Source organism: Lytechinus variegatus, chromosome 14 (genome assembly GCF_018143015.1).
Source record: "Lytechinus variegatus isolate NC3 chromosome 14, Lvar_3.0, whole genome shotgun sequence".
NCBI classification, from domain to species: Eukaryota; Metazoa; Echinodermata; class Echinoidea; order Temnopleuroida; family Toxopneustidae; genus Lytechinus; species Lytechinus variegatus.
The window spans coordinates 8283048-8296618 of record NC_054753.1 but is presented as its reverse complement, the minus strand read 5'-3'; the positions used below and the strand labels follow the sequence as shown (position 1 = coordinate 8296618).

General features: G+C 35.7%; 1 protein-coding gene across 1 annotated transcript; it reads left to right on the top strand.

Moving 5' to 3' along the window:
- The first annotated feature begins 2604 nt into the window (after window positions 1–2604).
- On the top strand, window positions 2605–13349 carry LOC121427388. The gene is made up of 3 exons (XM_041623755.1): window positions 2605–3019; window positions 9886–10084; window positions 11479–13349. Exons 1-3 carry the CDS (start codon window positions 2736–2738, stop codon window positions 12034–12036), a joined length of 1041 nt encoding a protein of 346 aa, XP_041479689.1. The 5' UTR covers window positions 2605–2735; the 3' UTR covers window positions 12037–13349.
- The last annotated feature ends 222 nt before the right edge of the window (window positions 13350–13571 follow it).

Sequence of the window (13571 nt, the reverse complement as noted above, 5' to 3'; positions counted from 1 at the left end):
GGCACCAAGTCTTAATTCCAACAGAGACGCCGGTCAGAACCAATCGCCCCCTCTTTTTTTAGCAGCGGTACATATAAAAAAATCATCTCCTTATATTTCTAACTTGCAGCCGGTGAAAAATAATCGGCACTAGTCAACACCGGCACCCGTCAACCCAATATAGGCGACTCCGCTGTTTTCAGCAGTGGTGCATGTGAAAACTCATCAACGTATAATGAGGCCCCTTTTATAATTTTTTTTCTGAATTCAATTTGACCTTTTACGGTGCTCATCTGTCAGATATTTTATCGATCTTGCTATCTCACAGATATTTTCCCTCAGGATATTTAATGTGAGATGAAATTTGGCCACTAAGTGAGAGCCCTAGCTCAATCAATGAAAATGCTATCTTTTCATTTCCATCACAATGAAATTTATGCAATTATCCCCCAATAATTCACCATGAGAAGAATAAAAAAAAAGTGATTGTATATCTTTCCATCATGATAAAAGAAAGTAAAGACAAGTAAAGTTAATAGCAAACAAACCTTCCAGAAAAGAAAAGAAAAGAAAGGGGAAAGGCTTTAAGCGTTCTCCGGTGTTTCTCTTAATTGCTAGCTTTGTAATATCCCAACCAATGACATTTTTAATTTCCTTTTCTCATATTTGAAAGCTGGGTTTGCGTCTCGCTCGCAGAATAAAAAAATGACTTGGTTATAATTTCAAAGTCCCCAATTGTTCTCTTTCAATTTTTGTACGGTTATAATAATTATTGCAGAGATATGGGAAGTAAAAATAGTTTAATATCCGCACTCTTCCTGCTTATCCATGTCTGGACCCCATGAAAAAAAATACAGCACTGTCATGTTGACAAAACTGAATATTAGCTATATCCATCCGTTTTGTATTTTTTGGGGTAAATAATGCATCTCTATTTTTCCCCGCGGTCGGATTCGGCACCAGATATTCAACCGCAATCGATGATACCAGGAAATTAAACTACTCCGCATTCAGGCCAGAAATAAAAATGAATATATAAAAATAAAAATTCGGCTCACGCTTCGCTCTCGCATTTATCTCTTTGTTTTACTGTAATAAATGTGCCCTTTTCTGTCTCATTGTTTGATTAAACCACACAGTTGGGCACCCCTTCCTCGATTTTCCGACATGATGAAGAATCATGTCTGTACTATACCACATTTGCGCCTCTCGACCAGCACCTCCCCCACCCCCTTGCGAAAACTGATTCGCCTAATATATCATTTTTAGGCAGACATGTAATAGACAAATGAAAATGTATTAATGATTTTATAATAGTAACATAACAAAAGTGAAAATGGTGACATGACCTCATCAGTTAACTACAATGAATATTCATGAAAAATGTGCACTATTTTCACAAAATATTGCTAAACTTTGACATATAATCACTTCGTTATTTGTTATCATAATGCTATGTAAAGTTTACGTTCTTTATTTGGACAGCCCAGAGTACACCCGGGGGGGGGGCACTTCCATTCACGAGTGGGCATGCGCGACCATGGGGTCTCGAAAAGCACCCTAAACAAATACTCTGAAAATGCACCGGGCCCTTAACACGTATTGGCGTGTGAAACCCTACCCTTAACAAGTATTGGAAACAAAGCGATACTCTTGGCAAATATTCCCTGAAATGAACCCCTAAACAAGTACAGGAATGTTTTATTGTTACGGGTCCTTCGGTCGTCGGCTTTACCTTAGTGGTTTAGTACGACCCCACCTTCTTCACCTCGCGCAAATCGTACTCTAAACACGAAGTGTTGGGGGCAAAAAGGACATCCTTTATAAAACATTTTATTTCTTTTTTATCATCCCCGCAAATTCGACCCTAAACACGAAATTCTCAGTAGCGAAATAAATACCCTTTTTTCATTATTTTTGTGTTTTTGACACCCTTATCACGTTACGTACGTAACGTGCCCTATCGTGAAAAAGACATCCTTTTTACGTGTTTTTTGGTCGCGCATGGTATCCACTCGTCAATGTAAGTGCCCCCAGCCCCCCCGGGTACCAGAAGAAATTACAATGTGATCCCGCACGATCGTCACGTAAAGGCCTAATGGTCCCCCCCCCCCCCACTCACACTATATAATCTCTTTTGGGGGTTATTGAAAAGTAGTCCGAGGTCGACACTTATTTGATAAAGAGAATATTGTTTTAGTACCCTCACTAGTATATGCTTTATTTTTAATTGCATGACTTCTTCCAAGTTCTTGTGACACACACAGAACGTGGCAACCCCTGCAACCTTCTGGAATTTATTTTTTGTCATAGAATATATAATCATGTTCATATTTTTTTTATTGTATTAAATATTTTGTTATATACTTAATATTGCTTTGGTTATTTTGTATTTGAAAAAAGTTGCAGAATGAAAACAAACATAAACTGACAAAACTTTATATACATCAAGGTAACTGTAAAAATAAGTATATAATAAACATATACATACAATCTATAATTCAATAATCAACTGGTCCATTCATGCAAATGGAAGCATGTGTCCCCCTGACATTCTTTGAAAAATGCCCCGGGCCCCCGTCCCCTGGTATTTTTTTCCCCGAAAGCATGGTCGTATGAGGGCGCTGTTGCATTGTAAAATTTTCAGTGTGTCAACAAAACTGTCCTGTCAGAAACGATGACAGCTATTTATTGTTGATAAAAATATTCAAAATCAACAAAATTCGCATCGCGATATCCTAAAAATACAGCCTATCATGGCGCTGGACATGCCTTATGTGACATATATGACAATATATGTCATTTCAGCCAGCATTGTGTCGACGAACACGAGATCAGCGACGCATTGGAAGTTGCAGGAGAGTTCCACAGGCGAGTTCCTTGTACGGCCTGTCAGCGAGGAAGACACGGGCAAACTCTCCACTGATGACCCGGTGATGACTATACTGGCTCAGAAGTACGGCTTCGGGGAAACGTTATTGACTGCGAACGATCAGGAGTGTTTATCATGTGGTAAAACGGCAGAAGAAGGAGTTTTAGAGTAAGTTCATCAAATAGATGTAAATTGTTGTGTAATTATTTCTTTCACTTCATTATTTTTCTTGTTTTTTTTTTTTTTTTTTTCATTAAGTTTTTATTGATCGATAAAATGATTACACAAATATCAAAATACAATCGAAATCAAACACAATAATAATAAAAAAAATAACATAATCATAATGAATCAAAACAAAGCAGTATTACATGGAATAAAGGAGCTCAGCTAGTAAACAAGTACATCTAATATACAAGCAGTTTCTTACACAAGTACAGTGTACATCAGAACACATATTTCCACTTCCTAAAGTGGAGTGCAAGAGTACCTTTCTTTTTGGCAATGCGATATTCTGTTTCCTTACAAGTTTTCAAATAGACTTTAAAACCCTGAAATGAAGGAATGTTATTTTTGAATTTACATAAGTAAATATAATATTTGAATATCAGGAAAATATAAGTGATAAATTTGTCATCTTTAACTCCAAAAATCTTTTCAAAGGGGGACGGATTAAAAACCTTCTTGGTATGTCGAGAAATTTCAAGAACTATTTCGTTCCAAATGATTTTCACAATGTCACAATCAATAAATACATGGATAATGGTTTCTGATAGGGAGTGACAGAATGTACAATTCGGAGAATCCTTCCTTTTAATTTTATGTAAGAAGTCGTTTAAGGAGATAGCTTTATGAAAGAGTTTAAAATAGAAAGAACGTATACGCGAGTCTATTGAACATTTGAAATTTCTCAAATGAATCTTATCCCACTCTTCAGAGTTTGGGGACAAAGACAGTTCTTCCCAGAAATCAGTGTGTTTTGTTGGAATAAAAATCCCGAGCAAAATAGGGTAAACATACTTTGGGACCTTCTTTGCTTGACATAGATTGTTTACTATTTTATGAAAAATTTCTTCATTGTCCCAATCTGACATATTTAACCAAGAATTTGGAATATTTTTCATTAGAAAGTTGAAGTTTTTCCTTCCCCTTGGAGAAATGTCAAAGTCAAGAATTAGTTCTTCAAAAAGCTTGCTTCCTGGGAGTGGGGGGTTCAATAAATCGCTAACAAAATTTATTCCGCAATCAAACCACTCTTGGTTAAAAAAATACTGCTTTGTCTTGGATCTAATATGTTTGTTATACCATAAACATTGGCATGACCCCATATGTGAAAATACTGTATTAAACTCCTTCTTCACTGCTTCCTCCCTGTAAATATACCATGTTCTAATACACTCTGACAGTTGAGAACAACGAAGACTTTTCAAAATGGAATCAGGAGCATGGGATTTCCACAAAATATCTTTGTTTTGATTAAAGTTTTCTAGTACTGACAATTCAATTGTCTTCCACAGACTAACATATTCTTTATCAAGAAGAAGTTTCACCCATGCCATTTTCTGAGACAAAGCAAAAACATAAGGGTCAATCATTCTCAATCCACCTGAACAATAATCATTATAAAAACATTTTCTTTTTACCCTATCTCTCCCACCACTCCAAATAAACTTAAAGAAAATCCTTTCTAACTCCTTGAATAGCTTGATTGGAGTTTGTATACATAGCACAGAAAAAAGATACAATAGCTGAGGTAATAATAATGTTTTAACGACACAAACTTTACCAACTAAGGATAAGTTTCTACAACGCCAACAGTTAAGGGTTGCCTCTATAGACTTCAGTTTAGGTTTATAATTAAGATCAAACATTGTCCTGGTATCTAATGAAAAAACAATTCCAAGAGTTTTGAATGTATCGGTTTTCCAATTAAGACCGTTTTCAGAATAGGGATTCACTTGTGAGCCCCTTTTAGCCCCCACCCAAACAGCCTCAGATTTAGATATATTAAGTTTGCAACCAGAACAAGCTGCAAATTTCTTAAGCAAATCAAAAAGATTGTTAAAAGAGTCAAGTGAACCATCAAGAAAGCAGGTAGAATCATCAGCTAATAAGGATATTTTTACCTCTTGACCTTCTACAGGGATCCCTTTTATGTTTACATCTTGTCTTACACTAAGAGCCATTGTTTCAATAACTAATAAAAACAAATAGGGGGAGATTGGACATCCTTGGAAAATTCCTCTTTCCATCATAACAGCTTTAGTAAAAAATCCATTATTAGCAACATAACTCTTGCGGTTACAATATAGAGTTTTAATCCAACCAATGAACTTATCCCCAAAATTAAATTTTTTTAAAACTTTCAACAAAAATTCATGATCCACACTATCAAATGCTTTCTGAATGTCTAATAAAAGAATGGCACCTGGAATGTCATGAAGTTCTGTGTATTCTATCAAATCCATAATCAACCTTATATTATTCCCAATATTGCGACCCTTTAAAAAGCCAGACTGGTCTGGGTGAACAAGATCATTGAGACATTTCTTTAGTCTATTTGCCAGTGTTTTTGCTAAAATCTTATAATCCACAGTTAACAATGATATGGGCCTATAATTTTTCAAATAAAACTGGTCCTTGTCTTTCTTGGGAAGTAAAGTAATAATACCATTTCTTTGTGATGTAGACAAAAGGCCATTTTCTAAAGAAAAATTGAATGAATCCAATAACAGATCAGATATATCTTTCCAAAAAACAATGTAAAACTCTACCGGTAAACCATCATACCCTGGGGTTTTGTTATGCTTCATAGAGGTGATTGTCTCATATAATTCTTTTTTAGTAAGAGGATGCTCCAAAAATGATTTGTCATTATCGTTTAATTTTGGCGTTTCAAAAGACTCCAAGAAGGTGTCTGTACTGTACAAATTTTGTGTATCTTGTTTTCTATACAAGTTTTGGTAAAAGTCATTAATTTCATCTAATATGGATTGGGGATTTGAAATTATTTCATCATCAACATTTTTGATTCTATGAATGGATTTTTTCTCACCGTGTCTTTTCTCTAAATTGCAAAAATATTTGGAGCTTTTTTCTCCTTCTACCCAGCGCAATTTTGATCGAATAATTAAGCCTTGAGTTTCATATTCTAATATCTTGTCCAAATCACTATGCAAACTTTCTAGGTGCTCAATATGAATCACATTATCTGGGTCATTGTTTATTTGCATTTTTACATTGTCTATTTCTTTGAACAATTTATCTTTGGCAGCTTTCCTCTCTCTCTTCTTTCTGGAACTATACTCTATACAAGTACCTGTTATTGTACATTTGAGGGCATCCCACATAATATGTGGGTTGCACATACTGTTACAATTATCTGTTTTAAAATAATTAATTGTCTCTTTCATTGTTTTTACAAAATCAGCATCATTATGCAAATAATTACAGTTGAGTTTCCAAAACCCGGGTCCCTTCTGAGGATGAGCATCTTTAAAATTCAAGGTAACTACAGAATGATCTGATTGAATCCCAGGAATTATTTTTGATTGCAAGCAATTGTTAACAAAATTTTCAGAAACAAGAATAAAATCTAATCTGGAGAGAACCTTTGGGTTAATTTGATGCCTAGTGTATTGTTTTAAATGAGGATGAAAGTTTCTCCAAATATCACATAAATTGTATTCTTCCATCAATACTTGAATAATTTCACTAGCTTTTTCATTAGCATGTCTTTGTCTACCACCTCGGTAATCCAGAGGACCCAACACTGCATTGAAATCACCAGCACAGATTAATGAAGTATAATTAAACTGCTCTATTTTAGCAAAAACATCTAGAAAAAAATCTGGATCATCGTTATTGGGGCCGTAAATATTTGCAAGTAAAAGAGATAAACCGTTTATGGTTACAGAATAAATCAAAAATCTTCCATTTGGATCGGCGAACGAGGAGTGAATTACCAGCGAAACATGATTACGAATCAAAATAGCGACACCACGACTATTGGAAGTATGGCTTGAGAACCAAGCATGTTCCCCCCATTGCTGTTTCCAAAATGATTCGTCTTCTGGGGAGGAATGTATCTCCTGAAGAAAAATAATATCACTGTCAATTGACCTCAAGTAATGAAATATTTTTCTTCTTTTTACATAATCTTGGATACCCCGACAGTTAAATGTGCTAAGTTTTAATGACATAAATGAAATTCTACAATATCACTGGTTCCATACCACTCTTTGAAGTATCTGCATTGCACGATAAATTGAAATAAGAAAAAACACTGTAAAAGGCACATGACTGCTTGCCACCATGTAAAATCACAAGATACCATATCTAGCAAATAAGAGCTTGTATACAAACAAAGTGAGCAATTAACTGCTTTGAATTTAAACATATTACAAATAGGGGAGGGGGACAACAACAACAAATTAGGTAAAATCGATAGGAGGGTGCAAATGACACCAAGAATAGTGGCCAGTGACTTCAAATCAGTCTCAGCCCTGGTCCAAAGGTGCATACAACGAGAAATATGAAACAGCCTTGAGCAAAATCCACCGTGTAACCACAAAAACAAACAAAATGGACTCTCTGAATCACATATAAATCATGATCTACATAGGGGCATAATAAAAAAAAACACACAATATATCATCAGCAAGCAATAGTCAGTAGCCAATACAGAAATCAAAACACTCGTACATGTCACTCATCCTACGAATTAAAACATTAAAACATGTGCACATTATTTTCAAAAGATATGAAAAAGACATTACCTTATAAATGTAATAAAAAAATGTCACTATGGAAGGGAGATAAAAACTAGAATTAAGCTTCACTGATACACGTAGTATCTACACATGAGATAAAGAAGTGTCTGTACAGGTAAACTTCAAAAAATATATATCAATACAACAATAAAGTTCACTCCTGTGCACAGATAGATGAGAGATAATCAGTATCAAAAATAAGTCAGTTAAACAGCCTGTATTCAAAGACATAAACAGATAAGACGAGCCATAACAACAGCTGTTCTCACTCTACTTGTTAAAAGGTAAAAAATTATGAAATATCATACAAGATTAAACAATTTCAGAGTCCATAAATATCACTTAAAAAAGATAACGCATGTCCATTCAATTCAACCTTTAAACATGTAGAACTACGTGGAAGAGTGTTCATGAGATCCATTAGTAGATGTTTTCATTTGAAAAAGACATTCTGTAATACAATAGGATCAATCTGCTGAAAAGACTTTCCCAGTGGTTGGGTCTCTGTACCGAATTTTATCTGGGTATGCGAAAAAAGGCTTTTTTCCTTCTGATCGTAGATGCTTGAACTTCTCCTGCTTCTTCTGGCGTAATTGAAGGACTCTCTTTGATAGATCCTCAGCAACGAAGACCTTTCGATCCCGATATTTGGAATTGGACTCCTTCAGCTTCTTCACGCACGCTTTCCTCACCCGTTCTTTGGTTGTGAAGGAAGAAAAGGCAATGTGGATTCTTCTCGGCTGCCTAGAGCTGGTCTCAGATCGATATGTGGGGGTACGGTGACACCTTTCTATCTGCGAACAATCATCCTTCGAGACATCGGCATGTTGTAAGAAATCGGTGACAGTTTTCAAACAATCTTCATGATCTTGGTTTGGATGTTCAGGAATCCCAAACAGAACAATGTTCTTTCTCCTTCCCCTATTCTCTAGGTCATCCAATTTGGCAATGAGCACCTCCTTCTCCTTCTCTAACTGCTTGACAGAATCCTTCAGGGACCCCATATCAAACTCAATGCTCTTGACTCTTTCATCATGATCAGACACCTTTAAAGAAATGTCGCTCAATTTTTTATCCAACAAAGCTTCAATGCGTGAGTCAAATCTTGATTCAAAGTCATTAAAAAAGGTGACAAACCAGGTAGGAGGAGCATCTGTGGACTCTAAACCAAGAGAACGCCTGGCGCTAGTGTTAGACGAAGCCAAATGCGTAGCCGAATCATTTCTGTACTGACCTTTGGGAACAGCGTCCGCGTTCGTTACCATACGGCTTTGGGAAGCGGTGGGACTAGAGTCAACAATTTTCGGCTTCTTGGAGAGCGGGGACGATTTGTTTGGAGTGTTTTCCAGCTGACGTGTACTCTTTGAAGGATCCATTGTTATATAAGGATAGTGTATATTATATCAAAAGAACATTCTGTAAATCCAGGAGATTCGATCACAAATCCACACGGCGAAATTTTGCTTCAAAGCAAGGGATACAAAAATTACATCTTGAAAGACATTGTACAAACAGCGCCCCGTCTTCATTATTTTTCTTGATTTTTGATCAATGAATTCAATTCAATTAATTAAAAAACATGATCATGATGATGATCATCATCATCATGAATGCCAATTTCAATAAATTAATACGACTTAACTTGTCAGTTTGGAATGACATAACCAGCTTTCTAAACTAAAGTATGGCCCAAGAGAATTCATGATGATATACAAATTACTGTAGTGTAGCCTAGGTTGCACCGCATATTTCAGCTTCAGCACTTTGCTTTTTCAATTTCAGCTCTTTGACTTTTTTTTATCATACATCATGATGTGAAAGCTCAATCAGAATTAGAACTGCTATTAAAAAAATGAAAATAACTTTATTTCAAAGACAACACCAAATTTAATAAAATTCATGCGGGTCTACATCATGACTGGAATGAACTGCATGTTTATGAATTAAATTTGCATTTCTATATAAAAAAATATTGTGTTTGAATCATCATTTCAAAATTATTAGAATAAGAAAGGCTACACTAGTATTATCATCATGAATTCCTCTTGGGCCATATGTATGTTTTTCTTTTTTAAGTAAAATTCTCTCATTTTGTCCAGTTATTCTTTCAAATGAAACAGTACCTCCTCTTCAATCATATCAATATTCTGTTTATAAATGACAAAAAATGTGTGGGAATCTTATCTGTATTTTACATTTTGCATGTTTGCTCAATGTTATTCACCTCATTTTTTTTCTTCACCTTGTTTCTTCTGAACACAGACTTAGCAATCCATCCGACCCATTGAACTGTGGAAAGCATGCCAACAAGACAGATTACGATAGTTTAAATGGTATAGCAGATCGCTGGAAACATCCGAGTATACCAGAGCCAGAAGTAGCCCTCATATTTAAGAGAAGCGATTCGGATCAGGTCGATATGTCACTGCTAGAAAACTCTCTCAGAGAAACCATTAAACTTGTAAGTACCAATCATTACGGAGTTGTCTGTGAATGGAATGGAAATACCATTGTTGAATATTGCCATAATTTGAAAAGTTTATTGTCAATTTTGGAAATACTGAATAATATCACCTTTTCACTCTTTGCATATTTGTCCTACAGCAGTACAGTGTAAAGTAGAAATTATGAAATTCATACATGTGTGAGGTATGTCTTCACAAAATTAATATCCAGAATATAAAAAATGATTTACCTACAATATACATGTATCAACAAAATAAATGACATTTCTTTTCCTTATCAGTCACTTCTTTAGAAATCAAACTTTTATACATGTACATGTAGCATGGATAAGAAACACTGGACATTCTAATTACTCAGATACATCACATGTACCCTTTATTTAGTAAATTTGTATTTTCCCCAGAAATACATGTTGCTCATTTGCTGTTTGAATGAGAGACAACATTACAATAAATTATCATTTCTTATTATTCCTAAGATTAGTTGAATACAGTGTCCCATTGATTTACATTTTTTTTAAATTACCAAATCATGTGAACTTTTGTTTACATTAGTGAGCTTACTTTATACAAGTAGATTAAAGTCCATTTACCTTGATTTACCATGATGTTGGCCATAAAATATACAAGACTTATTCCTGGCCCTCGTGCATCTTCTTTGAACTTGTCCTCCACTGTTGTCAACAAATTTTCTATGCATGCGTGGGTATGTGTGGGTACATGTCACAAGAATTCTGTGTCTGGGTCGAAACTGTTGGTTTACCAGGCCCTCTTGAGATTTGATTTGAAGGCATTACTGCCGCTATCACAGCCTCAGTAGGTAGATCATTCTCAGGGATGGATCAAGGATTTTCCAGAAAAAAATAAGAAGCCCCCCCCCAAAAAAAAAAGGTCTTCACCCCGAATTAATAGTGATCTATGTCAGGAAAAGTTTGACAAGCTAAAAATAATCCTCACTTGATATGCATAATGTACGATATTCCCCCAACAAAAGATTGTTATGGCTCTCAAAAAGGGGGGCATGGGCTGGATATGCCCCAACCTGGATCTGAAATTGACCATTCCTTAGGTTGACTACTTGCTGAGAGAAGTCACGTAGCCTGATTGTTGAAAGAGCTTTTAAGGCTTGTAACTTGAAGTTAAATTCTGAAATTGACTTGTCAAACTTGAAGAAGTCTATACAATCCAATTCTTCATTAATTTTTTTGTATTTCGTGATTGATGTCCGACTTGTTGTACAGGCCTACTAATGTTAGCTCATTTTGAAATGCCAAATCTACAGTGAAATTGAAATTAAGTATACATCTCATGCAAGGCAGTTAATTCTAAATCAAATTTATTTTATTAACCTTTGTAAAGAAATATTCATTCTGTTTTTTTTTATTTGCAGAATCCTTCATCTTTAGCTGTCTTAAACCAAGTAGGTAATTTTTGGCGGATCAAAGGCAACACATACCTGGCCATTGAGTGCTTCCGCAAAGCCATTTCCCTTTCACCCACCAATCCAGACATCCTTCTGAACTTAGCGAGGGTCTTATTTAATCTCCAGTATCATTCAGACGCACTCTATCTAACGCAGAAGTCTCTTCAGTTTAAGACTCCCGACCAAAACTCGTGGCTCCAGCACTTTACCCTTGGTGAGATATTCAAGGTACTTGGGAAATACGCCGAGGCGGGGGTTCACTTCAGATACGCCCTCGACCTCAACCCCACGTTCCAGCCGGCTGAAGCACATTTACGGGAAATTGAACAGCCTACGCAGACAAACGCTACTATTTATACCATCCTTATTATCGGTTTTTTAATCGTGGCGGTCTGCGTTGCACTTTACGTCGTCACAGAAGTTTACATGAATGAAAGTCCATTGAGAAGGTCTCCTAAAATGCCAGTTCCGTGGGATAGGTCGAAATTTCCGATGTTGAAAAGCAAAAGGGGAGGGTCATACTAGCTCGAAAAAGATTGTGCTTTTATCTCTCTCTCTTAACACGGTACTAATATTAGAAGGCTCTCCAGTTAGGAGGTGTTTCATCTTTTTATTGTGATAAGTTATCAGCCTAGACATGCGAGAAGAAAAAGTATCAAGATGAAAAGTTTGCTGACCTTTCCACAATACGTTTTCTACTTTTTCTTACATCTTGAGTGATTATTTCTCTTAAACCCATATTCTTTCAAACACAAACATGATTTTTCTTGATGCTCTTGGTACTTTACCACATAAGTTGTACCAACTTTTAGTTGACCTTTGAACTTTATATAAAATTCTTTGCCCTTCCTTGTTAAAGTATCTTCATACAATTCAATCATAATCTTAGGGTTTGCACTTTCCTCCTTTATCAATGCGCTAGAGAAGTTAAAATCTGGTGATGTTCTTGGATGATCCCCATCATCATCTCTGCTCTCTAAAAAAATAGAATTAAATGAAATATTTAAAAAAGACTTGTTATAATTCTCCCCAAAACTTGTTATAAACCTCTCCTCACATTCTGATTTGATCTTGGGTAGTTAAATTCTGTAGGTTTTATGCATAAAGGTACACATATTTACCTTTTAAAAATGGAATAAACAACTTGCCTGTTTCTAAAGTGCTCCTGTTAAGGAAAGCAAGTATTCAATTTGGCCTAATTAAATTGAGGTGCTTTTACCACATGGAATGATACCAATGGCCGTAAAATAAATAGACCAAGTAGCTATTCGGTGCTCTATTCTAGACAAGTGAGGCCAATTTTCTCTCTGCAGATGTATACATGGACATGTACAGTAGTTATCTCATTGGTTGGTGATAGTGACAATGTATGGCCCTGTTGTCTCTAGACTTTGAATTCAAGACAATTTCAAGCCCCTGTGGTGGTCATTGGTGCAATCTTACTGTAATGAAAATCTCATGTGGTAATGATGTCACAGTGATACTACACTGCAATGCCCTGTTTTCACGAACCTTGTTATTACTTGCAAATTGTAAACTACCATTCAAGTACCGGTATCTAAATACGGTGTCATCTACCTGTAAATGTGTAATCTGACAGAATTTTGTGATAAAGTTTTATGAAACTGGGCCCTTGCATTTAAAAACCCCACCCACAGTCTCATTGATCAGATAATGCCATGAATCTTGTGATCATTAACCCTATCTACGGGGGGGAGTTCAGCAGGAGAACTGGTTAAATAATTAACATTTACGGGCACGTCGAATCTATGCGTTAGGGATTCCGGTTTATATAGCAAAGCTGATATTTCAATCCTTAATCATGTCGTTTAATTTATGAGGATACAGAAAAAAATCCCACTGTTATCAGATTTTTAATATAACTTTATGAATATTTCTGGGATTTTTTTTTGGGGGGGGAGTGAGGGGCTTTTAAATATATGTATTTATGACATCAAACTCCACATTCAGGGGCAGATCCAGGAATTTTTTTAAGGGGGGGGGCACATTTTCCCGAGGAAAAATTTGAAAAGCCAAAAAACAGGTCTTCACTTTCAAAA